At 44.9% G+C, this 27172-nt stretch overlaps 1 protein-coding gene across 1 annotated transcript in view; it reads right to left on the bottom strand.

Annotated features, from left to right (window-relative positions):
* The window catches only part of MEIS3 (Meis homeobox 3), a 132992-nt gene that overhangs the window by 29461 nt on the left and 76359 nt on the right, over positions 1 to 27172 (bottom strand). Inside the window, exon 8 of the mRNA XM_030219509.1 lies at positions 16868 to 17013. Coding sequence (XP_030075369.1) covers positions 16868 to 17013 — 146 coding nt within the window. The remainder of the gene's footprint in view (positions 1 to 16867; positions 17014 to 27172) is intronic.

Here is a 27172-nt window from a genome sequence, read left to right as displayed (position 1 = left end):
GAAGAACAGTGGGTAAAACTGCCAGCGTTTTCATGGCGCCCCTCTAAATTGCTCCTGTATTGTTGTCTTTTCTCCTAGGCTTCTTTTGTTGCAGGTTTCTTCAGCTGGATTCTTAGACTTCATGGAATATTAGAAGCACAGGGATGAGCCATTTTCTCATGCTTTACCTTTTGTTCCCTGCCATCAGGAGCAGGGTCAAACCAGTGCATCTTGTTTTACTGTTCATGTCAAAAAAGAAGCTACAACTCCCAGCATGCAGTGGGGTAAAATTAGGCCTCACTCAGCATAATCCCGTTTTATGGACTCTGGAGATATCCAGTCACTCTAGTCTTTGAAGATTTCTAGAAGCTTACTCTGCAGTGGACCACAAAACAGTTAAAATGGTTCTGTAGAAGTTCTGTAGTGCTGTTTTCAGTCTCCCTAGGATTATCACCTTTTCCTAGGAGATTGTTTTCTCTTGGAAAATGTTTAAAATATATAGTTCCATAAGGTGAAGGGAAACCAATTCTAATAGTTATTTAAAAGAAAAGCTTCATTTGAAAAAGGAAAATTAAGTTTTCTTTTTGCTTTCAGATTCATAACAGATGGTATGAAATATAAAGCGTTTCTCTGTCTAAAAAGGATCTGGGGATTGTGGAACTGCCCTGCTGATAAGAGGCCAAAGCAGCATGGCCTCCTGGTTACTTATCTGACAGGACTGTGATGGATGAGGCTGGAGCCATAATTTCAGTCAAATTGAGACCTCTTAAGACTCTTTTTTTTTGTTTTGTTTTTTTGACAGCATGGTGACAGATGAGGGCCTGTGCAGGTCCTCTCCCAGAAGTAGGCCTGGAGAGTGGGCCAAGGAGGAAATGGGGACTGGGCAGTTGCCAGGGGTTACCAGGGCCTTGGTAGAAATTCAGGCCTCGGTGGAATATCTGATTTTATGCTCGAAAAAGAGGTCAAATCACAGATACTTTACTGTTGGTAACCTAGTACTATGTGTTCTTGGTGTGTGCTTGTTACTGACATAAAGCAAAACGTCTGAAAAGTTAAAGATCAACTAAACTGTTAACTTTTTTTTTTTAATTTAGTTGACTTAACAATGTTGTTTTTGTCTTAAGCACACATCCCTTTAATGCTTTTCTAGTTTGAGTTTAAATATCCGTGAGCAGCAGGAGGATGGCCTGTTGAGTTTAGAAGACTCTTGTTACTCAAAACAGTACAATATTTGTGCAGGAAGCAATGTAAATTCCTTGAAGAGCGTTGCGTCCACATTAAGGCCTGTGTCGTGATATGTTTTTCTGTTGGATCTTGTCCTATTTTGTGCTTTTATTCTATAATAATATTTTAAGCTAAATTGTACATTTCTCTGGGAGACAATTTATAAATATCTTGATAAATAAATGAAGGTTGATTGAAGGATAAGATTACCAACCATCTACATTCTTTTTCCTAACTGGCAAATCCAGTCATGTTTTTTTTTTTTTCACCACAGTATATTTTAGGACTTATACTTCTGATTTCCATATTAAAAGCAGGAACTAAGACTCCAGGCACGTGGGGGTAAAAGCAGGACTGGATTGCCATGTTGGAAACAAAATAGAGCTGGCTAGCAATCATATAAGTACATAAGTACATAAGTAATGCCACACTGGGAAAAGACCAAAGGTCCATCGAGCCCAGCATCCTGTCCACGACAGCGGCCAATCCAGGCCAAGGGCACCTGGCGAGCTTCCCAAACGTACAAACATTCTATACATGTTATTCCTGGAATTGTGAATTTTTCCCAAGTCCATTTAGTAGTGGTTTATGGACTTGTCCTTTAGGAAACCGTCTAACCCCTTTTTAAACTCTGCTAAGCTAACCGCCTTCACCACGTTCTCCGGGAATGAGAGACATATGGGCTTTTGTGAGAAGCTGGAAGTAGCCTGAGGGCTCACCTTGCCAAGCTGGTAGCAGCACATGCCAGTCTGCCATGGAATATGGGGATTATATGGGTTGGTATGACAGCTCTATGAATGCACCTCCTCCGCATTGGTTAGTTACGAGAACAGCTTACATCTCAGGCTATTTTTGGTGGTTGATTGGTGGGTTCCAGGGGAAACTCTGTGATTTCCCTCTACCCAGAACACTATTTGTATTATTATTATTATTATTATTATTATGACTTCATGAGCCAGTTAGTGCACATGGCAGATACACACATCTTCCACATTTGTTGATCTTGTGTTTCATCAGCTCCTTCTGAACAGCTGATATCCAGCTAAGGGAGGTCCTTTTCAACTGCTTGACAAACTAGATTGTGCTGCCTATGCTGGCCCGTAATAACGCATCGCCAGTAAGAGATGCCGGCACAGGCAGCACAAACTAGTTTGTCACTTTTGAGTCAACAGTGAGCCGATTAGTTCAGTGGTTTCAAGGTGCATTAGGTAACCACATGAGACATGTGAAGTAGAGCAGTTGAATTCATCCTGAGGCAGGCCGTGTGGCCGAAACACAATTTGTGTTGAGTCTTTGGATGCTCTTATTAAAGTTGGATTTATTTATCTGAATCATCTAGTCAGTTTCTCTTTTGGTGTCACTTTCGCTGAGCTTTTTACTACAGTATTTACTGTTCTCATACTGGTTTTCAGTATCCCTGATGAACTTGGCACGTGTTCCCCACGATTTCATAATACTTTGTTGATGCTGTTGAATACTGATTCAAAATCCTCAAAATTTATAACGACTTGGATATTATACACAAGAACCTCTTCTAATGCTCTGCATAGAACATTTGGTTGAATCTCTTCATAAATGCACTTAGTAAATCACAATAAGTAAATAAAATAATCATGCAAAATGCAAGTCAATAACTGGGTGCATGCATTATGCATGCCTCGTGTGCATAAACATGCCAATTAGCACCATTTATGTGTCCAAATGCACTATACACTATTCCATAAGGTAACGCGTGTTATGGCATGTATATACAAGAGGGCATATACATGGGTGAAGCATGGGAGGGTCTTGGGCATGATATGTGCCAACATATATGCGTAACTTATAGAATGCTGTAAGTAATCCCCCTAATTATATAAAAGTTGACAAAAATTGGGTGTGCAAATTTGGGTGCGTGCCCAATTTAACTGAATAATGAGCTAATTAGTGCCAATAATTGGCTTTTTATCAAGCAATTATTGGCACTAGTTAGACTGAAATAGAACTTACCTGCCTACATTTTATGTGCAAATAAAATAAGGGGGTGTGGAAATGGGACGGTCATAGTCAGAACAGGGGCGAGCCTAGCATTTATGCATGTTGTTATAGAATACGGAGGATACATGCTCAGTTTAGGTGTGTACCTTTGCACCATGTTTCAGTTGGTGCAAATGGCCGTGGCTAAAGTTAGGTGAGATCACCGGGCATAAGCTCTATTTTATAAACTGCGCCTAATTTTAAGCGTAGCTTATAGAATAGTGATTTTTGATTATGGTGTAGATTTTTTTGGCACCTTATTTAGAATTCACCGCACTTAGGCATGCCAACTTATGCCAGCCATGGACCTGGCATAAGTGGTTGCCTCTACATCTAGGCATGTCAGTGCCGACTTGCATTAATATTCTATAATGGAATCTTGTTGCCAAGATTCCATTATGGAACTGGTGCTTAGGGCGTGGCATCGAGCTGCCAAGTTCTAGAATTGCCTCAACAGTGAAGAAAGTCAGACAGCAAGAGGTATTGTGGAGTCTCCAGGATGAACAAAGGGTTAATCCTCCAACAGAATCAACAATCTTCAGATCAAAGAAAGGATTTCTAGAAATGGAGATTCACTCAAACTGGCAATGGCAGGAAAAACACAGATGATCTGAACAGGGATTATGCAATTGTCCATTTTTCAGACAGGAAGATAAAATTACTTCAAAGTACTGCAGGAATTATATAACAGGACAATTCTGAGTAGTTAGTAGGTTCTGTCCATCATAGACCAGTGAGGACTATTTGTGAGTGCAGACTCTTTGCAACTGATAGTGGTGCAAGGCTGCTGCTGGAATGAAAACAAAAAAGAGGGACAAAACGCCACACCTCAGAGCACAACACAAGACAGTAGAGATGACCAAAGAACTGATAAAAATTACCGATTTGGAAATACAGATGGATTCCCAAAGAAAATTGCATGCAAATGAGCTGCTTGCTGCTTTTGCGACCAGGGCTCATTTGCTTGCGATGGGAAGCCAGTCAGCCAGCTGAGCATGCGTAGAGCAGCCAATCGCTAAGTGTGGCTGCTCTGTGCAAGACACAGACGGCTTTCATTCACGCAGACAAGCTATGTGAATGAAAAAAGCATTTTTTTTCCTGCTTGCACTCTCTCTTTGTAAATTAATACTAATGACTCTACTGTGTGAGAACTCTGATCAGGTAATGACTGAAAGTTTGATTCATCATTGTATCTGTTTTTGCTAAGCCGCTGTTTTCTCTCTATCCCTCCACTGATGGCACAAATGCTGTTTCTTAATGGAAACCTTTTACCTTCAGGCAATCAACAGAGAGGGGGTCTGGGAGATTGACAGGCTGAAATTCTTCCCTCCACCCCTTTTCTCCACTATTCAGCTGTCATTCTAGGCAGTACCGACAGCTCTTGACCACCTGTTAAAATTTTGACGTTAATGGTAGCGGCTGCTTCTTGTATTGGGTCAGAAAATGGCTGTGCATCGTTTTGCATGAACATTTGTATAGTAATTAGCTCATTATAATAGCTTTGCATACAACTTTTGTTAGCTGCTACTGTGGCAGGAAAATAGCTGGGAGAACCTCTTTGTACATGTCTCATTTTACTCCTTGCTTGCTAAACCAGCTAGAACTGGTTAAAAAAAAAACCCCACATTGCTGGCTCGTTAGGTTTTGTGAATCTGGGCCTAGGTGTCTCCAAAAAGAAGTTATTTTATTGGCATCTCCACTGTCTTGTATTGTGTTGCTGTGGTTAAGGCAGTTAGCTTAGCAGAGTTTAAGAAAGGTTTGGACGGCTTCCTAAAGGAAAAGGCCATAGAATGTTATTAAATGGACGTAGGGAAAAATCCACTATTCCTGGGATAAGCAGTACAAAATGCTTTGCTCCATGGATCTTGTCGGGTGATTGTGACCTGGATTGGCTACTGTCGGAGACAGGGTGCTGGGCTAGATGGACCTTTGCTCTGTCCCAGTGTGGCAATGCTTATGTCTTATGTCTAAAACAAATTGGGTGATCTAATAATTTGGCATTCTCATGTCTTCCTGACAAAGATCTGACTTAAAAACCTGCGTGCAAAACCAGGATAAACCCTCTTGGCTTTGAATCCAGTTCCATCATGAGTTTCTGGAGTCCTGAACCTCCTAATTGTGGGCCTCTTTTATCAAGTCACGGTAGCAGTTCTTGCTCGGCAATGCCGATGAAGCCCATTCATAGTACATAAATACATAAGTAATGCCACACTGGGAAAAGACCAAGGGTCCATCGAGCCCAGCATCCTGTCCACGACAGCGGCCAATCCAGGCCAAGGGCACCTGGCAAGCTATCCAAACGTACAAACATTCTACTACTACTTAACATTTCTAGAGCGCAACTAGGGTTACGCAGCGCTGTACAATTTAACAAAGAGAGACAGTCCCTGCTCAAAGAGCTTACAATCTAATAGACAAGTGAACGGTCGGTCCGATAGGGGCAGTCAAATTGGGGCAGTCTGGATTCACTGAACGGTAAGGGTTGGGTGCCGAACGCAGCATTGAAGAGGTGGGCTTTAAGCAAAAACTTGAAGACGAGCAGGGAGGGGGCTTGGCGTAAGGGCTCAGGAAGGTTGTTCCAAGCATAGGGTGAGGCGAGACAGAATGAGCGGAGCCTGGAGTTGGCGGTGGTGGAGAAGGGTACTGAGAGGAGGGATTTATCCTGTGAATACATGTTATTCATGGAATTGTGGATTTTTCCCAAGTCCATTTAGTAGTGGTTTATGGACTTGTCCTTTAGGAAACCGTCTAACCCCTTTTAAAACTCTGTCAAGCTAACCACCTTCACCACGTTCTCCGGCAACAAATTCCAGAGTTTAATTATGCGTTGGGTGAAGAAAGATTTTCTCTGATTTGTTTTAAATTTACTACACTGTAGTTTCATCGCATGCCCCCTAGTCCTAGTATTTTTGGAAAGCGTGAACAGACGCTTCACATCCACCTGTTCCACTCCACTCATTATTTTATATACCTCTATCATGTCTCCCCTCAGCCGTCTCTTCTCCAAGCTGTATAGCCCTAGCCTCCTTAGTCTTTCTTCATAGGGAAGTCGTCCCATCCCCGCTATCATTTTAGTCGCCCTTCGCTGCACCTTTTCCAATTCTACTATATCTTTCTTGAGATGCGGCGACCAGAATTGAACACAATACTCAAGGTGCGGTCGCACCATGGACTGATACAATGGCATTATAAAATAAGGTCTCAGGCAGTAAATAGTCACACACTACTTCTAATTTTAGTGCATGGCCACATACTGCCCAATTAAAAAGGGCCTTTTTTACCCCCTTCTGAAAAAAAAAAATGGCCTAGTGTGTGCCATTTTCACACTCCCACACTAGCGCAGGTGCGGTCACATCATGGAGCGATACAACGGCATTATAACATCCGCACACCTGTTTTCCATACCTTTTCTAATAATACCCAACATTCTATTCGCTTTCCTAGCCGCAGCAGCACACTGAGCAGAAGGTTTCAGTGTATTATCGATGACGACACCCAGATCCCTTTCTTGGTCCGTAACTTCTAACGTGGAACCTTGCACGAGGTAGCTATAATTTGGGTCCTTTTTTCCCACATGCATCACCTTGCACTTGCTCACATTAAACATCATCTGCCATTTTAGCCGCCCAGTCTCCCAGTCTCGTAAGGTCCTTCTGTAATTTTTCACAATCCTGTCGCGAGTTAACGACTTTGAATAACTTTTTGTCATCAGCAAATTTAATTACCTCGCTAGTTACTCCCATCTCTAAATCATTTATAAATATATTAAAAGGCAGTGGTCCTAGCACAGACCCCTGAGGAACCCCACTAGCTACCCTTCTCCATTGTGAATACTGGCTAGTATTCACAATGTAATACTAGCCAGTATTGGCTAGTATTGGCTTTGTCGTCATTATCGTACCAGGGACTGCTAGCATAGTTTGATAAAAGAGGCCCTGTATTTATTTTTATTTATTTATTAGAATTTATTAACCGCCTTTTTTGAAGAAATTCACCCAAGAAAGAAACCACATGCACCAGGGTGTTACTGGGTACCACTCTATTGACTAATTCCAGCTAAATATTTCTTAGAATATTTATTATTACTATTTATTTAGATTTTGCACACACCTTTTTCAGTAGTAGCTCAAGGTGAGTTACATTCAGGTACACTGGATATTTCTCTGTCCCAGGTGGGCTCACAATCTAAGTTTGTACCTGAGGCAATGGAGGGTTAAGTGACTTGCCCAAGATCACAAGGAGCAGTGGTGGGATTTGAACCGGCCACCTCTGGATTGCAAAGACTGGTGCTCTAACCACTAAGCCACTCCTCCACTCCAAGGCCTAGCCAAAAAAAAAATAAATAAATAAATAAATAAATTAAATAATAATAACCCTCAACCATAATAATGAATAGCAAAATTCTTGAAAAATTCTATTAAGGAGCAAAAGACCTCATAGAACTATGGCAACAATACAATAAGGGCACTGTTTACTAAATTGCACTGTAGACACACTAGTGTATATTCCTATGGGTGTCTCTAGCATTAGTGCGCACTAATTTTTAGCACACACTAAAAACACTAGTGCACCTTAGTAATCAGGGCCCTTAGTATTGTGAACCATTTTGTCAGTGTTCACTTTTGATACGTATTTTTTCATACGTATTCCAAAAGTGTTTATCATATAAACCGCCTCCTCTACCCCTCCTCCAATGCTCACCTACCCCTTGCTCATACCTCTCCTACTCCCTTCACCCTTGCCCATCTCTACCTACATATCTCTTTTATTATTCTGCTTTAATTAACTTATTTTCTCTTTATCAATTCTCTGTAATCCATATTATTATGTAAGCAGCATTGAACCTGCCTTGAGTGGGAAAGCGCGGGGTACAAATGTAATAATAATAAATAAATAAATAATCTCAAAAACATTTCCAATAACAAAAACAGCACTTATCATACTGTAGCCCAACGATGGCCCCCGTAGATTTGGCCCTGGACCCCCCTGCCGAAGACCCTCTCGACCCCCCTCCCACCGCCAACCCGCCGCCTACCTTTGCTGGCGAGGGACCCCAACCCCCACCAGCCGAGGTCCTGTTCTTCTGACGCAAGGCTTCATTGGTAGGCGATGGCAGGGGCGGGTTGGCGGCGGGAGGGGGGGGTCAAAGTTGTTGTTGTTAGTGGTGGTGGCGGCAGCGGCGGCGTGGGGGGGGTCAGCAATGGCGGGGGGAGCTAAAATGTACCCCCTCACCTCGGGCTCTGGACCCCCCCTGCCGCTGAAGTTTGGCTACGCCCCTGTTACAAAATATATAATCTCCAGTTTCACAGTCACTATCTCATGGCATCTTTTAAATATAAACATTATACTCACATTACCTTTTAAAGACCCAGTATTATAACTAACTGTTACAGTTTCAGGATCATATGTGTGGTTTCTTCACGGTGATCCCATCCAAACAGGGGTTCTTTTACTAAGATGTGAGAAAGGGGGCCCTGCGGTAGTAGCGGGGGCCATTTTTTCGCAGCCGGTAAAAGCTCCCCTCCAAAAAATGGCCATGCTGTAAGAGACCTCTTACAGCGTGGCCATGCAGCGGGGAGCCCTTACTGTCACCCATTGAGGTGGCCATAAGGGCTCCCACGCTAACCCAGTGGTAACTGGGCAGCACATGGTGATGCCTGATTACCGTTGACTTATTATCGTGCAAGCCATTTCCAGGGGTTTTCTTTTTCCCCCCGGAAATGGTGTGCGCTTGGGGCAGGACTACTGCCTGTGGCCTTGTTGGGCTGGGGCAGTCCCAGAAGATTGAGCGGTAAGCCCACGTTTGGCTTACTGCCACTCTGTTAAAGGGCCCCTTATTATTGTCTCCCACAACCCAATTATTTCTTAGAATATTAAAGTTATTTTTTCAATGTTCTGCATGGTCTTACTTCTTTTCTGCTTTTCAGGGTGTCATGGCCTAGGAGCAGGGTTTACAGCTGTAAACAATGTCCTTATCTTCATCTGGTTTTGCCCTGCCTAAAGATGTTCCTATCCAAATGCAGAGAGTACATGAATAAAGGATGTCTCTTCTCTGTAGAAGCTTCCCTGAAATGCAAGCCAAAGGTCACCCCTGGCAATTCCCTCCAAGCCATGGAAAATAGATTGGGCCCTTTTGGTATTCAGAATTCATGTCTGTAAGTATCAAGTCTTTTTATTTATTTATTTTTTTTACTTCTGATGTTGATAACCAGAAATAAAGATGCTTAGAGATGGGAATGGAATTCCAAAACTGTCCCCAATAACTTGGGATTATATGGAAGCTCTGGAGAGGCAGGGATGGATGGGAGGCAAGGATCTGAGATGCTGGAACAGCAGCAACAACAGCCGACCACCAAATAGCCAGAGAGTTGAAGTAGAATAAAAGCGTTAATGCACAAATACAGATAAAAACTAGCCTGATGTGGCCATGTTTTGCCTTCAAGGTTGCATCAGGGGCATAGTAGAGTGGGAATATAGCTAAACTTGCTTCCAGAGGAACACAGGGCAAATAGCCAGCTAGCACTTGTGAACAGCACCTTTTCAAACAGAGCAATCCCTCTAATAGTTTATAGTTTATTAAAACTTGCCATACCACCCAACTGACTCGCAGATCTGCGCGGATTACAATCTAAAAACTTAAAGGAACTACATATATTGATAGGACAGGATTCATACATTAGACAAGAATAAACACACACAGTTTGTAATGGAGAAAGAGTAAAAGAAATTGAAAGAAGTTATGGAGCAAATGGTCGGAATTCCGAAAGCAAGGCCACATCCCATGACCCGGAGCTAAGTCTACTTAAATGATTGTTTGAATAACCAAGTTTTTAATGCCTTTTTGAATTTTTTGAAGAAAGATTCTGCATGGATGCTGACCAGGAGAGAATTCCATTGAAGAGGGGACTGAAAAATAAAATGTTTGGTGGCAAGTGAATTCTAATTGGGCTTGTTTTGGGGTAGGGAGGGAAAGGGAAATGGGACTTGGTATATCACCTTTCTGAGGTTTTTTTTGCAACTACATTCAAAGCAGTTTACATCTCAGGTTTTTTACAGCTACATTCAAAGTGGTTTACATACATTCAGATACTTATTTTGTACCAGGGGCAATGGAGGGTTAAGTGAGTTGCCCAGAGTCACAAGGAGCTGCAGTAGGAATTGAACTCAGTTCGCCAGGCTCAAAGTCCAGTGCACTAACCACTAGGCTACTCCTCCACAATGGTCATTTAATGAACGCAACAAACATACCAGAGAATATGAGATAGTGAAGGTGGACAGATAGTCAGGTGAACCGATTCTGGGTGGTTTCAATGTAAGAGTCAATAGTTTAAACAATGAAACGTTTTTGTACTGGAAGCCAATGCAGTTCTTGGAACAGAGGGGAGATGTGATCAAACTTGTGGCGTTGGTGGATAAGTTTAGCAGCTGTGTTCTGTATTAATTGAAGTCTTTTGACGTTAATACACTAGCAGCCTAGATAAATTATGTTACAGTCGTCAAGTCTTGAGATGAGGAGTGGCAAGACAAGGAAATGGAAAGTTTTTTTTTTCCAAAAATCTACGGATAGATCGAAGTTGATGTAAGAAGAAAAAGCTTGACTTGCACGGTGCAGAGATTTGTGGGGTAAATGTTAAATGGGAATCCAGGATGACACCCATGCCCTGACGCACCCTTGAAAGCAAAATGTGGCAGTGTTGGGCTACTTTTCTTCTACTGCTGCTCCCTGGCTATTTGGTGGTCTGCTGTTGTTGCTCTAGTCCTTGGTACTGATATTTCAGGCCTTCTGGCCTCTTAGGATTGCTAACTGCTAAACTGTTGAAGGGGACTGCAGCAAAATGCAGGGACTCAAAATACCACAGGAGATTCTAGCAAAATGCAGAGGGTGCAGGGGCTGCAACGGCTGGTGGAGACGCCAATGAAATAAAGAAAACCTGGGTGCTAAAAATACCACAGTAGACACCAGCCGACTGCAAAGCGAAAGTACCGAAAATGCTGGAGAAAACGGGACTGTACTGAGCTCTAGTTGTGCCATGTGTGACTCGCCCACTAGTGCCCTCCCCCACCCTACTCGCCCGCTTCACCACCGCCAGTGAGAGGAGATGGTGGGCTGGGTGCAGAGAAGGGCGACAAAGATGATACAGGGGATGGGACGGCTTCCCTATCAGGATAGGCTGAAGAGGCTGGGGCTCTTCAGCTTGGAGAAAAGGCGGCTGAGGGGAGATATGATAGAGGTCTATAAGATAATGAGTGGAATGGAACGGGTCGATGTGGAGCGTCTGTTTACGCTTTCCAAAAATACTAGGACAAGGGGGCATGTGATGAAGTTGCAGTGTGGTAAATTTAAAATGAATCAGAGGAAATTTTTCTTCACTCAACGCGTAGTTAAACTCTGGAATTCGCTGCTGGAAAAGGTGGTTAAGGCGGTTAACTTAGCGGACTTCAAAAAGGGTCGGATGGCTTCCTGGAGGAAAAAGCCATAGAATGTTATTGAATGGACGAGGGAATACAGTATTTCTAGGATGGGCGGGACAAATTGCTTGTTCTTTTGGCCGCTGTTGGTGACAGGGTGCTGGGCTCGATGGACCCTTGGTCTGTCCCAGCATGGTGATGCTTCTGTACTTCTGTTCTTATGAACAATTTTTGAGCTCCTTTAAATTTGTGTCCTGTGAGGCTGCAGTGCTTGCATAGCCCATGGTGTGGCGCTGGAGGAAACGCCAATGAAAAGCAGAGAGAACAGGGGACAACTCCAGCACAAGGCAGAAGAGCAGAAGGGTTTGTCTTTGCTGCAGTGTCAGTTTAGCACTACACCACCCCTCAGCCAAAAAAAAAAAAAAAAAAAGAGAGAGAGATTTAATGCAAGAACTCGGTCAAATCTAACTTTGCAATTAATGGCAACCTACTTTTGCAGCTCAACGCTCATAGCTTTAAAACTTTTCCTTTATTCCCAGCAAGGGCATTAATTTAAGCTGAGCTGGAGCGGCAAGCAGCTGCGAGCCCCTTCACTGCTGCTGGCTGAACCCTCTGGCGCCTGTGAAGGGGTTCAGGGTAATTGGCCAGAATTGATTACCCTTTACCAGCTTCTAATCTGTTTATAGCTTCTTCAATTAGTAACTAATTGGTCAGCGTTCATTAACTCAGCTTTTGTTTAACTAACCAGAGAGAGAGCGGCAGTATCTCCTCTAATTACTTCTCAGCATTACTGGAGGCTGTTGGGAAGCTTTTGCTGCCAAAGTCCGCCTTGGTTTTCCCATTTTTAAATACATTTATTTTGCTAATTTTTAATTAGGAAGCAGACTGGAGACAGTGCAGCAAGCATACAGGGGGAAAAGTTATACACACAGGGAAAAAGTGAAGCCTTTATTCCTATGACTGCCAGCACCTGTCCTCTTCTGCTCTGATCCACAGGGGGGCATGTAAATCCTACATGCAGCGGTAGCACATTACCACATATATTTAATGCACATGGGGGGGGGGGGGTCTGTTTCAAAGACAGGGCAGCATGGTTTGTGCCAGCATTTCTCAGCAACTTGACATAAGCTCCTCAGGCACAATAGCCACCCTTTCCAGAAGGCATGCGATGGTGTTGGAGCCTGTGCACAAATAATTTTTCCCATAGACACAAAATGGTAAAAATCCTTTAGTATATCAGGCCCTGAGCTGCCCAGTGGCTCTGATAATCAATGAGAAGTATCAGCCCCTGCAATATGCTAATACCATGGGTAATAACCTGGACCTTTTTAGTAACTCCTGCCTGAGGACCTTTTGAATTTGCCAACACTGTTTCAGCATTGTGTGTTACAAGTGCTGGAAGACACAGGATGGAACAGGGCAGGACCTAAGAGATTAGGACTGAATTTATACCGCCTGACAACATGGAGATAAGAAGAAAAGGGATCGGGGGAAACTGCAGGTAGGTGATCGATAAGATCCAGTATATCTCTGAGGTTACTCAAACTTTGGTCCCAGCTGAGTATACATATTCATTTTCAGTTTTCCAGAAGTAACACTGTTAATCATTTACAGGATATGTGAGTATACATAAAGTGTTAATGGCTGTCATACAAGCAGGGCTTTTTTTTTGAGGGGGTACTTGGGGGTTCTGAGTACTGGCACCTTTCCCGTTGTCTGCTAAAATTGACCCATGGACCCCAAGTTTTAATGAAAGAGCTGAGGCTCTACACACCAATTCTGCCTTGTCATACATTCTGTGACCGGTTGCAGGGGGCTTGGCTATTGTGGGATGGGTCCAGTGGTGTGCTGGAGCAGGCTCTCACAGGCTCTCGAGAGCCGTTTGTTAAGTTTTTAAGAATTTTGGGAGCCGGTTCTCCATGGCTACTTTAACAAATGGATCCCAAAATGTGGGCTTGGGCCCCTCCTGAATTCTCTTTTACTTTGCTGGCGAGAGAGAGCCCCCCTGTTAACAATTTACCAGCACACCCCTGGATGGGTCCCTCAGTGATTACCCCACCCCTGAAGAGTGGCCTAGCATTTGAGTACTGGCACCTTTTTTACTAGGAAATATGTACTGCATACAAGATAGAGGTAGGGTTTACATGGAGGACCTCAGCAAGTGAAACAGCCAGAGATCACACACAAAGAGAAGATGTCAGGAGAAAAGGACCATTTATTCCACCCACTGCTTGCCCTGAGATTGGTAGCATGGAATGTTGCTACTCTTTGGGGGTTCCAGAACCTTGCTGTTCTTTGGGGTTCCGGAATCTGGGTTTCTGCCAGGTACATATGATCTGGATTGGCTACTAGTGGAAACAGGATACTGGATGGACCATTGGTCTGACTTAGTACGGCTATTCTTATATTCTTATTTATTTTATTGATTTGATTTACCATCAATCACTCTAAGGCACTAGGATGTTGGGTGCTAAGTGTGAATTCTACACAGTGTCCAGAAAAAACAGGACCCCTTACATAGTTTCAAAATACTTGCAATTGTTTAAACATTTAAATACATTTAACAAAATGGTAGTTGATTCATAAGTTGTGTTCAAAGTGTCCTTCTTCAACCTTGACACATTCACAAAGTCTTTGACACCACTGAGCTGTTGGCTCAATGAATTCTGGGGTTTTGTGAGCTCCATGTGCTGGAGCTCCATCCTGTTGAAAAATAAAGTACTCAGAAATGTCTCAAATTTCAGGCAAAAGGTTCTGCTGCAGTAAGACATTTTGGGGTTATTTTGAGGGCACTGTTCCCTCTAAGCTGCCACTTACAGTCCTGCCAGTGGGGGGTGCTGTTTCACTATTACATTTTCAATAGTGAGAGACAGGCAAGCTGTGCAGAACTCCAGGAAGCCCAGCAATTGAAAGCACAACCCCCCCCCCCCCCCCACGCAGGAATGCAGTTGGAGGATCCCGCTCAGCTTAGAGGGAACAGTGCTTGGGGGTCCCATTTTTTCCAGACACCGTGTATAATGGTAGCTAGGCAGTTGAGAACCCAGGTTCCGTTATTGAATACTAGTGTAAGTCCGCATTTTAAGTGCCTAACTTTAGTGATGAGCAGTTACTCCATGTAAAGGGCTAAATGTAAACTCTGTGTTTGATTTTCAAGGTCCTCAGACAAAATGGGCCAGAGTACTTAAAGAATAAGTTAACCCTTTACACACCTTTAAGACCTCTAAGGTCCTCTCAAGGATCATCACTATCTGTAACTTCATCAAAAGAAATTGTACGATGTGATACCGGCCAGTGAGCCTTCTCAGGAGTAGCCCCCACACTCTGGAATTTACTCCCAGAGGAGCTAAGTATAATAACTCGAGACTATCTCTAATTCAGGAAGCAGGTGAAAGCCTCGCTCTTCTCCCAAGCCTCTAATACATAGGGTGACTGACTATACACTCATTCTGCACCTGGACCAGCTTGCTACCCACTCTGTAACTTAGAACAGTTCCTTATCTCTTGCTTAACTATCCAACAAACTTGGCTTGAGTATAACCAAACACCAACTTATCCCAACTGACTCTGAACCCTGCTCTTGGTCCCTCAGCTATATGGTAAGCCATTTGGAGAAAATCTTTAGCATCATATCTCTGTTAGTTGAACGTTCTAATTCATGCTTATTAGGTGTATCATTAGTATTATGCTAACATTGTATTATATCTCTGGTATTTGAAGTCCATTGCTATTAAATGTGCATATTTTTGATACTGTCTCACGGTTTCGATTTACTGTTTTCAAGTTTATCTCTTTTATTGTATTTATGTTTATTCTTGGTTATGTCACTATTGTCATGCTGTTAAACTGTACCTACTGTACACTGCCTTGAGTAAATCTCTTCGTAAAGGTGGTTAATAAATCCCAATAAATAAATAAATACATAAATAAACAAAAGTCACATCTAAATGGTGGTGGTTACACACATACCTGACAGTACTCTATAAACTTATGGTGTAATTGCTTGGCAAGCTCCTACCTCTCCCAGGTCCATCCCCTCTTGCAATTATACGCCATAGAAATTAGGCACTTGCCCCCGATATTCAATGCTATTTAACCAGCCAGGAACGGCTTCTGACTGGTTAAATAGCACTTAATCAGCCAGTGGCGTTCCTAGGGGGGGGGGGCAGTGGGTGCGGTCCGCCCCGGGTGCACGCCACTGGGGGGGTGCCACGCACCTGTCGGTGCCGCTCGCTCCGTGCTCCCTCTGCCCCGGAACAGGTTACTTCTTGTTCCAGGGCAGAGGGAGCATGGAACCAGCGACGCTGACAGGCGCGCGGCACCCCCCCCAAGCAGGTAAAAATGCACCTGGGGGGTGTGACGTTTCAACCGGGGGGGGGGGGGAGTGTCATTTCTCCGGGGGGGGGGAAGGTGTCGTTTCGCCGGGGGGGGGGGGGGGGGCGCTGCACCCGGGGGGGGGGGCGCATCGGCAATCCGCCCCGGGTGTCAGCCGGCCTAGGAACGCCACTGTAATCAGCTATCTGCGAGTATTCAGCAGGAGATAGCCAGTTTTCTCCCAATGAATATTCACGGTCAGCGCTTAGTGGTTAACTGGTTATATTGCGTGAGATAACCGACTATCCACAAATATTCAGCGCATCGCCAGCTAAGTTTGGCGGCCAAATCAGGCCACCCAAATAGCAGGCCTATCTTTGGCCGCTATAAACTTAACCGACCAGTGACGAATATTGGCTCGGCAGGTTAAGTTTAAATCAGCCAAAAATAATCCAGATATTCAATGTCAGTCACCGAAAATGGCCTGGCATTGAATATCCAGCCTCACCGCCGAACGTGGGAGTTAGCCGGGCTGTCTTCCGCGGTCTGAATATCGGTCCCTAAGTTTACTGAATAGGGGCGTAAGTCAGTTAAGCGTGTTACATCAAATTAGTGCTAATTAATGCTTGTTAATGGCAATTATTGGCACTTATTACCAAGTTATTCTATAACTGGGCACATAAAAACTGTGTGCTCAATTTATTGAATTAGGGGGTTAGAGTCAGAAGAAGGGAGAAGGCCGTGGATCAAGCAGCTTTCCTCCTGCAATAAGTTAACATAATATAGTTTAGGTTCTAATAGAAAACGGTTAAGCAAATTACTAATGCTGAAAACATTTGCTTGAAAACTGAGGAGAAATTCAAAATCTAGACTCTTTGCATCATCCCCCCAAAATGGAGTGTAAAAGCTGTTGTATCACTGCACTCACTGACAGGTGCTGGAAGAGCCATGCTCGCATGATGTTGGTGGCAACTTTCGGGAAGATCCCTCGCTTCTTGTTTCGTTTCTTGTCCCTGTCCAGATCATCATCATCTCCTGTGCTAGGTGAGGCCACACTGTTATCGAGGCAGTCTCCTGGAAAATAAAATTATATATCAAAAAGAAGGAAAACAAAAAGAACCAGTGAACAGAGACTTAAGAAATGTCACAGAGCTGGCAATACTTAGATACTGTGTCACATGCACAAAAGAAAAGTGGAGACTTCCATCCAGCACTCATTAAAGGGTGCCTAATTTTGGAGACAGTCTCCAATTAAGTGCTGATCCTGTATGAGCTTGCAGCAAGATATTGTTCTCTTCTGATCCCTCTTTCTGCTCCCTCCCCTCTTCCTTTCCTGATCCCTCCCTTGTATGCATGGTTATGTTTGATTCCTGTTATTTTGCTGGCATTCCATTTCATATGGTTTTATGTTACACTTATGCATTTTTAACTGCTTTGACCTTCTTATAGAAAAGGCGGTATATCAAGTTTTATCAATAAACATAGATACAATTTTCAGTCTGCACAAACCTAGCTGATTTTTCAAACATAAGGAACCTGCATACATTCTTTGGTGAAAAGTAGCTTGCTACGTCTACACTAAAGTGATGTTAAACAATGACACAATCCCCCAGATTCTATACAGGTCACCCATATTTGGGTGTGACCCTGAGTTGGTTGCTAACAATCAATTATTGGCATTAAATGGAACTTATTTGGAGTTGCGTGCACAGCTGTCTATGTACGATTCTATACAGGACAGCGTCTACATTTTTTTGCACATAACCCAAAAGGTGGCATGGCATGGCCATGTGCATTCCCAAAAGTCATGCACACCCAACTTGCATGTGCCAGGATTTACACCAGGTTTCTGCAGATGTAAGTCCCGGAACCTAATTTTAGTCACAGGAATGGGCACTACTCATCCCAGAGTAACCTTATAGAATAGTACTGAGTGCTGATTTTTTTCCTGGTGCCCAAATTTGGGTGCCATTTATTTATTTATTTTTGTTACATTTGTACCCCGCGCTTTCCCACTCATGGCAGGCTCAATGCGGCTTACATGGGGCAACGGAGGGTTAAGTGACTTGCCCAGAGTCCCACTAGAAACATTCCATGTAGAAGTCGGCCCTTGCAGATGACCAATGTGGCTGCGCAGAAACAGAAGCCTGCGCAGCCTTCTACATGGAATGTTGCTAGTGGAATAGCAACATTCCATGTAGAATCTCAAATAGTAGCAACATTCCATGTAGAATCTACAATAGTATCTATTTTATTTTTGTACCCTGTGCTTTCCCACTCATGGCAGGCTCAATGCAGCTTACATGGGGCAATGGAGGGTTAAGTGACTTGCCCAGAATCACAAGGAGCTGCCTGTGCCTGAAGTGGGAATTGAACTCAGTTCCTCAGTTCCCCAGGACCAAAGTCCACCACCCTAACCACTAGGCCACTCCTCCACTGTTGCTACTATTTGAGATTCCTTTCTTGTAGAAGTCGAACCTTGCAGATCACCAATGTGGCCGCGCAGGCTTCTGCTTCTGTGAGTCTGACATCCTGCACGTAGGGACGTCAGACTCACAGAAACAGAAGCCTGCGCAGCCTTCTACATGGAATGTTGCTAGTGGAATAGCAACATTCCATGTAGAATCTCCAATAGTATCTATTTTATTTTTGTTACATTTGTACCCTGCGCTTTCCCACTCATGGCAGGCTCAATGCGGCTTACATGGGGCAATGGAGGGTTAAGTGACTTGTCCAGAGTCACAAGGAGCTGCCTGTGCCTGAAGTGGAAATCGAACTCAGTTCCACAGTTCCCCAGGACCAAAGTCCACCACCCTAACCACTAGGCCATTCCTCCACTGAATTTGGCTTAATATGTGCATCCTAACAGGGTGCCCACTCTGTATGTACATTTTTTCAAAGCAGGGAGGCAATGTTGGTGTGCTGCCTGCAAAGCTTGCAGTCCCAAACATACTTAGACATGCTTCGTCATACATAACATAGCTATAACTCCATGGGGAGCTTGCAGGCCCTAAGGTGCTTAATGCTTATGGGTTAGACAGATGGTTTTCAAAGGAAAATCCCATGGTAGCTTGTGCTATGGGAACTCGTGCCCTGTGCACTTTGCAGGTACAAAGTACAGGGGGTAACAAATATGCATGGATTTCAAAATGAAACCAGGTTACAGGATCTGCCTCCAGAGGCATAGCCAGACACACAATTTTGAGTGGGCTTATGTCCAAAGTAGGTGGGCACAACAGCCCCCCTCCTGCTCCCCCCCCCCCCGGTCAGGCATCTCTTCCTTCCCCCAAGCTGATCCAGAGGTCACTTAACTCCACTCCCCCAACCTCCTTCTACCTTTAAATCCTTTAGGTCCTTGCTGGCTGCAATCAGCAACTCATTCACCTTGCTCTTGCCGGCTCTGAGCCTTCCCTCTGATGCAACTTCCTGGTCCCCGAACAGGAAGTTGTGTCAGAGGGAAGGCTCAGGCTAGCGCAAGCAGGAGGAATGTGTTGCTGCACGCTGTCGTTGAAGAACTAAAGTGTTTAAAGGTACTGGGGGGTGGTGTCGGGGGAGTGCAGTTAAGTGACCCCCCCCCCCCCCCGATCTCCTGGATGGAGAGATGTTGAGATTCTTCAGCTGGTAGGGCTTGGGGATCCCCACCAAATACCTTGCTGCTGTGTCGCTGATGGGTGGACCTGAGTCCAAAGTGGGTGGGCCTGTGCCCACCCATGGCTACACCACTGCCCGCCTCTAGCACCATCCCATTTCTCCACGTGCAAAAGTGTACTTGATGTGGATGGCACATGTACTTTTCCCTTCATGGGGAGGACAATTTTCAAAGTTTTGTTTCCCATGAGTACACAGCCATTTACTCACAGAAATTCATTTGAAAATTGACCCCTAAAATGTACATGCATAGTTTTCAACCACATCCCCAAAGTATCCTTTGAATACCTCTTTTCTATGTGGCTGATAGTATGTACGTCATTAAAGTACATATATAGTTCTTGGAGAGTGAAGATACATGTTTACTGGTTTAACTGATCTACTTGCATAGCTTCTTGTTATACATGAGTAGGTCCTGACTAAGCTTTTGAAAATTTACCCCTTAAGTACCAAAGGTGTTCAGTGTCAGTTCCCTTTCTTCAAGAAATCCAGGCAGTTGCACAAGTCATGCAACTAGATACTCTGGCAAGAATGGAGGTTAGTTCCATCACTTCCTCTCACTTTTTTCTCCTTCCTCCACCTCTCTCATTTTTCCAAACATTCCTTTTACCAACTTTTTCGCCTTGGGACTGTTCCCTTAGTAGCACTCCCTACCTCCTACCAGTGGTTTCTTAATATCATTGATATCATTATATATGCATTCACAAGCTTGATATCAACGATATTAAGAAACCACAGGTAGGAGGTAGGGAGTGCTATGATGTTAACTTGGGTAACACCATAATGTTGGACTGTCAGACGGAACAGTAAAGGCTACCCAGATACTGAGCACAATTAACATATAAAAGAAAAAAAAATTCACACTTGAACACAAGGCATTTGTTTTATTTGGGTTTTTTGTTGACAATATTAAATTTTAACTGCCAAACATTAGAACACTCTTCTGATCTTTTTAGGTCACTTATTAGTAGAACAAGATGAACCCCAATCATCTTCTCAAGTACCTTCTTAACACATGATAGTTCCCTAATGAGTGCTTCATCGTCCCTGGTGGGCAAGGTTGCCCACCCTATCAACCATTCCTGATGCTTGCCCTCTGCCACGCCTCTTCCTACATCCTTCTGCATACGTTTTTTTTCTTAATAAACACAAATTAGAAGGGAACCTGTGTCAACAGCTGCTGTGCTTTCATATCCTCCGGCAAGAGACAGGCTTAAAAGCTTGCCTGGAGGGGAGGTAAATTATGCATCAGAGAGATGGCATCTTGAAGCCAGCACTGCCTGGGAAGCCTAGATTCCCTTGCGCCTTTTCTTCCCCACTCTTGGCCCCTGCTTTCCCTCTACCAAGCAGTTTCATCTACCATGACTGAATTTTCCTAACAGGGCTCAGGAAGAGCTAAAGACAATTGAAGAACAAAGAGAAGAAAACAGAGGGAGACAGACATGAAAAGACAAGGAAGCATAAAGGAGAGACCTTAATCAGATCAGTGGGGGGGCGGGGGTGGGGGGGGGATAGAAGGAAAGGGGAGGGGATACTACAGGTCTTCTGTTTTGTGATTCTTCAGCATGTTTTCCAAGGAAATTACAGCAAATGGATGGGGACAGCAGTGGAAGAAGCCTCATCTTTTGATGTGGTCCTGGTGGCCAGAGGAACTGACCCAAACTAAGTTTCAATATTTGTCCAACTTTATGTGTCTTTTGTGTGCCTCTACAAAAAACTTTCTCCCACCCCCAGTTCCAGCAAACATCTAGAAATACTGGTTATAAAGATTAGAGAGAAGCAAAGCTAAGATGTTCCAGGGAAAGCAATAGCTGATCAAAACAGGGCCTAAAGCAAAGAGGATGCGATGCCTTCATATAACCCAACAAGACAGCAGATAACAAGGACTGAGACACCTGACACCCAGTGCATCCAAATACATTTTACAACTAAACATCTTTCATGTCTCAAATATATTTCAAAATATAATTTAAAAAATTGGATTTTGAACATATTTATCCGCCAGTTGCCAGTGGGACTAAGCCAGGAGCCCCTAAAGCTCTCAGCTGTAAGACACATTTCGGCATGCTTTTTAATTTTTTTTTTTTACAAAGCTCTATGCTATAACAGCAGGGGGTGCTACAGGGCAGGACTGAGGTGCCCTGACAGATCTGTGTGTGGGTCTCAGCAATGGAGTAGTAGGGGGTGCCGTGGACTAGGACTAAGGTGCATTGGTAGAACTTTGTGGAGGGATGGGGTGAGAGTGAATGTAAGTGAACGAACTGCCTTGCAGGATTATTCAGGGCTTAGTACACACCTCCTCCCCTGATGCTTTGTAAAGTCCCATGGTGAGGGTCAGTGAGGCTGGCACACACTGCAGCAGCAGCAGGAGCCCTGAGCGAGGGGAGGAGAGGGAAAATATATGAATGAGAAGCCTCACCGACAGAAAGGTTTAAACACACAGCTCTAGATCTCATTGCCATTCTGTTATGTGTACAGCGGTGGCGTAGCGAGGGGGGCTGCCACCCGGGGCGGGGCGGTTCGCCGTTGCACCCCCCCCCCCGGGTGCAGCACGATGACACCCCCCCGACCCAGTGCCCACCCTCTTCCATCCAACCAGCTCCCTACCTTTAAAAAAATATCGGAATCCGAAGCGAGGCGCAGCGCCTCGCGCCTCCACGTAGAAGAAATGTGCAGCGTCTCATCGGGCCTTCCCTCGCTCTGTCTGTCCCGGCCTCCGCTGACGCAACTTCCTATTTCTGCAAGGGCGGGACAGACAGAGCAAGAGAAGGCCCGATGAGACGCTGCACATTTCTTTTACATGCAGGCGCGAGGCGCTGCGCCTCGCTTCGGATTCCAATATTTTTTTAAAGGTAGGGGGAGCTGGTTGGACGAAGGAGGGTGGGCACTGGGAGGGGTGTCGATGCGCCGAGGGGGGGAGCTGGCAGGGAGCACCCCCCCCCCGAGCTGACACCCGGGGCGGACCGCCCCCCCCTTGCTACGCCACTGGTGTACAGCCTCTGGCTCTTCTGCAAGATCCAGCACACTGTTACCGAATAATGACATACTGCTCAAACTTCGGTGCTGTTCCAAATAGCGCCACAAAAATACCAGCAGAACGGCACAGAAGAACAACGCCCTAATACTCAATGCTAATGAGATGCAAATGTAGGCGCGCTCATAGTATTGAGCATTAAGGAGTGCGGCGGGAGGATTGTGCTTTGGCGCAGGAGGATTGTGCTGGTGCATGCGCAGAAGAGTTCCGCGGTAAGCTCGGCTCCTGTGCGCATACGCCTGTTAAAACTCAAACATGAAGCACAAATTGGCGTCTGTTTTCTGCGACCTAAATATAGGCATTTTTAATGGATGCATATATTTAGACGCAGGGAACAGGCGTCAATGTGTGCTTTCACTGGGCGTATTTCTTTTTTTTTTTTTTTTTAGCATGGAGGCTTTAAATTTAGATGCAGGAAACAGTCGCCAATATGCTTTCTCTTGGATCTGCTGTTTCACATGACCAGCACTTAAAGGCCTGCAAGGGCTTCCTTCTGCTTCCAAAAGCAATCAAAACTGGCAGATTTTGCAGAAGGAATCATGAGAATCATGAAAAATCCTCTCTTCCAACACCCTAACACCTGCTCTGATCTGGTGGTGGTGGTGGTGGGGGAGGGGGGGGTTGCCGTGATAAAGCAGTTTTGTTTTGGGCGCTCTTTTCTGAGCATTGAAGAGGAATACAAAATGACCTCATTTACATGAGCTTGACTACATTTGCATGCTATCTGCCCTAGTGCCTGGCACGCTCCTTGTTTCCTGCGCTAGACCCCTCTGAACATTCTGCGCAGGTGAATGGGAGAGCTAGTAAGGCACTAATGACCTCTAGCGTCTTGGAAAGGTGTTGGAAGAGAGGATTTCTCATGATTCTTTCTGCAAAATCTGCCACTTTTGATTGTTGTTGCATCTACATTTAAAGCATCCATGCTAAAAATAAATAAATAAATATGCTCAATGCATCTGCGTTCACTGTTGAGCGTTGGGGTCTGAATGCTAACAATCCTCATGCATAGGCACCGAATACTGGCACCCTTCAAACACAGTCCCTAAATTCTACCACTACTCATGGGTCCATCCTAGGTATTATCACTACCTCTCTTGGACTGGTCACTTATGGGTAGCTGATGTTGTCTAGGTTTCTGTGAGTCACTCAGAAAAGCTTGCTCACATTAATCTAGGACAGGTAATAGTTGGGCCTGGTTCTCACTTTTGAGGGTGCTTTGCTCTGTCACCTGGAGAACAGAACTAAGAATAGCGTAATGCCACTGTTCCCTGCTCCTGTTTTACAGCGTAATGCATTCATGAAAAGAGTGTGTCTGCTGGGGTTAGGGGAAGTGCAAAATACCCCAGACCTACCACACTCAAGAACCTATTTGACCATCTTTCAGCTGACAGTGGAGAAGTGGCCTAGAGGTTAGAGCACCGGTCTTGCAATCCAGAGGAGGCTGGTTCAAATCCCACTGCTGCTCCTTGTGATCTTGGGCAAGTCACTTAACCCTCCATTGCCTCAGGTACAAACTTAGATTGTGAGCCCTCCTGGGACAGAGAAATATCCAGAGTACCTGAATGTAACTCACCTTGAGCTACTACTGAAAAAGGTGTGAGCAAAATCTAAATAAATACATCCCTGATTCACAGGGAAATTCACTTAGTTTTCTGTTGACTAGTCCCAAACTATGACCACACTTTGAGTGCTGTGTGCAGTTTTGGTTACCCCACCTCAAACAGGGTCATGGATTTAATATGCTGTCTTTCTGTGGGCACGACCAAAGCAGTTAGTTACAAAGTAGGTACTTTTCTGCCCCTAGTCTAAGTCAGGGCTGGCTCAAGGGATAGTGGTTCCCTGACCCAACTTGCTTTGGTGGTGCCCCCTTTCCCTATTGCATCACTTCCAGCACCCGCTCCCTCCACCACCTCCCTGGCGGGTTTGGCATCTCTACCTCCCTTGGGCTGGCCTTTTCCCCCACCAATCCAGTCTCTCTTTCTCCCTCCTCTGCCCACTTCCCCACAGGTCTGGCACTGCTGCCACCAGTGACCGATGTAAATTATACAGGACTGCAGGAGAGTGAGAGATGTGGGGGAGCAGTGACGGACTTGCAAGGAAAGGAGCGACTGTACCTGGGGGGGGGGGGGGGGGGAGGGTGGAAAGAACAAAAGATTTAACCTCTAGACCAAGTGAGGTCAGAGGGTGGGTATTTTGGTGCCCTAGGCCAGGGCCTCACCTGATCCAACGGTTAAGCTAGCCCTGATCTGAGTTTTTGTAACTGGACTAATGTAGGGTTAAGTGAGTTGCCCACAGTCACAAGGAGCTACAGTGAGAACTGAACCTAGTTCCCCAGGTTCTCAGCCCACTGCACTAACCATTAGGCTACTCCTTCACTCTAGACAGAGGAGAACTAGAAAGGCATAAAGAAGGGTAAAAGCAAAAAGTTCCAGCAGAATGAAAAGCCTACTTGCTGGGATGTGCACGAATCTGAAAAACTACACCCCTGTCAAAGTTCCCGTGTCTCTTGTTCTAAAAATGTCATTGTTACGAGAGCAAACACAAGAAGGAGACACTTATGTAAACTCAGAGACAAAGTGATCTCATAAACTGCATTTCCCTTTAGAAAGTAGACCAATGAGTGGAGGAGTAGCCTACTGATAACAAGAGAAGCCCAGTTCAAATCCTGCTGCTGCTTCTTGTGATCTTGATCAAGTCACTTAAGTCTTTTACTAAAGTGCAGTAAAAACTGGGCTTAACGCACTTTAAAGCGGGAATTTCCCATGTGCTAAGGCCAGATTTAACACAGCACTTTTGGGGGGAAGGGGTTTTAAAATATATTTTATTATAGGTTGCATTAATAGCAAGCGGCACCTGCATAGCATAGCTGCATGGATTACTGTAATGCACTCTACAAAGGGTCTGTGCCAGCTCCAATTGATTCAGAATGCTGCAGCAAGACTAATAGAAGGTTGTAAGTGGCATGACCCAGTGGCGCTCCTTGGTTGGCTGCCACCTGGGGTGGATCGCCGTTGCGCACCCCCCCTGGTGCAGCACGCCCCCCCCCCCCTGGTGCAGCGTCCCCCCCGGCGCATCCCCCCCCCCCCCCCCCCCCCCGGTGCAGCACCTCCAAGCCCTCCCCCCCCGATGCATTCTTCTTACCTGCTGGGGTGCTGGGAGCAGCCACATGGCTGTTGGCTCCGCTGGTTCCCTGCTTCCTGTGCCCCCGAACAGGAAGTAACAGCAGAGGCAGCAGGGAACCAGTGGAGCCAACAGCCATGCAGCTGCTCCCTGCACCCTTCCTGCAGTGTGCACCTGGGGATGACCGCCCCCCCTGCCCCACCCTCGGTACACCAGTGGCAAGACCACATCACACCATTTTTGGAAAAAGTGTCACTGGCTACCAGTACAATACAGGGCTAAATTTAAAACTCTTATGTTTGACCTTCAATGCCCTTAAAGGAAATGGCCCAGAGTACTTGAAGAGCAGGATCTCTCTATATACACCTTCAAGGTCACTAAGGTCCTCCCATGGAGTTTCCCTAACCACACCCTATCCAAAGGACATCATACGATGTGATACCCGCAAACGGAGTATCCCCCAAGCTCTGGAATGCACTCCCTGAAAGGCTTCGCTTAACACAACACTATCTATATTTCAGGAAGCAGGTGAAAGCTTGGATCTTCAACTAGGCCTTTACTGAAAGACGTAAATGGCACCTGCTGCACATATGACAGCAGGACATGTTTATCCACTCCTACCCTAGCTAAGATAATGTTCAAGCACCTTTATGACCTCATTTGCAACTTTCTTTAAATTAATCTCTTGTTTTCTTACTCCTGTTACTCTATCTTATCTATCTATATATTCCATCTTTGCTTATACTCTAGGCTGTCTATGAAAATGTTTTATTACGCATTCTGTTGAGATTGTAATGTAGCCTACTATGCCATACTGTTGTTTGACTATTTTTACTGCTGTAATTGTCTATTGCTTATGTTTGACTTATTCTTGCTGTACACCACCTTGAGTGAATTCCTTCAAAAAGGCGGGAAATAAATCCTCATAAATAAATAATTAGCGCTATCGCAAGAGCAATTACCTCCTCCTATTTAAGATGTGCTAGGTGCTCCCCATCACTTTACCAGGTTTGAAAATCTCCCATCCTTCAGCCCCCCATTCTCTGGAGAGTCTAAGGACAGCTGTTCTAGGCCACTTGATTTGGCCCTTACTGACCTCATCTCATGGCATTGCCAAGCTTTCTTGGCTCTCTTAGCACCTCTCCCTTCTTGCCTCTGGTTACCTCTGTTCTCTGTACAACTGACAGATGGCAAATGCCGGAATTTAAGGGCTCTGCATAGCTGGTAATTAGCAGAAGCTGCAATCAACAACTGCAGGAAACATGCAGTACACATACACACTCAGAGAAATACGAGCAAACATGTGAAAACACGCAGAAACAGAAGTACACAGGTCATCCAGAGAAAAATACAAACACACATACATGCATGCAAAGTTGACTGGGCAGAAGCCTGATGTCAAGGAAGTAATTGAGAGGACAAGGGAGTTTT

Source organism: Microcaecilia unicolor, chromosome 11 (genome assembly GCF_901765095.1).
Source record: "Microcaecilia unicolor chromosome 11, aMicUni1.1, whole genome shotgun sequence".
NCBI classification, from domain to species: domain Eukaryota; kingdom Metazoa; phylum Chordata; class Amphibia; order Gymnophiona; family Siphonopidae; genus Microcaecilia; species Microcaecilia unicolor.
The sequence above is the reverse complement of the archived record's forward strand: the minus strand, read 5'-3'. Positions and strand labels throughout refer to the sequence as shown.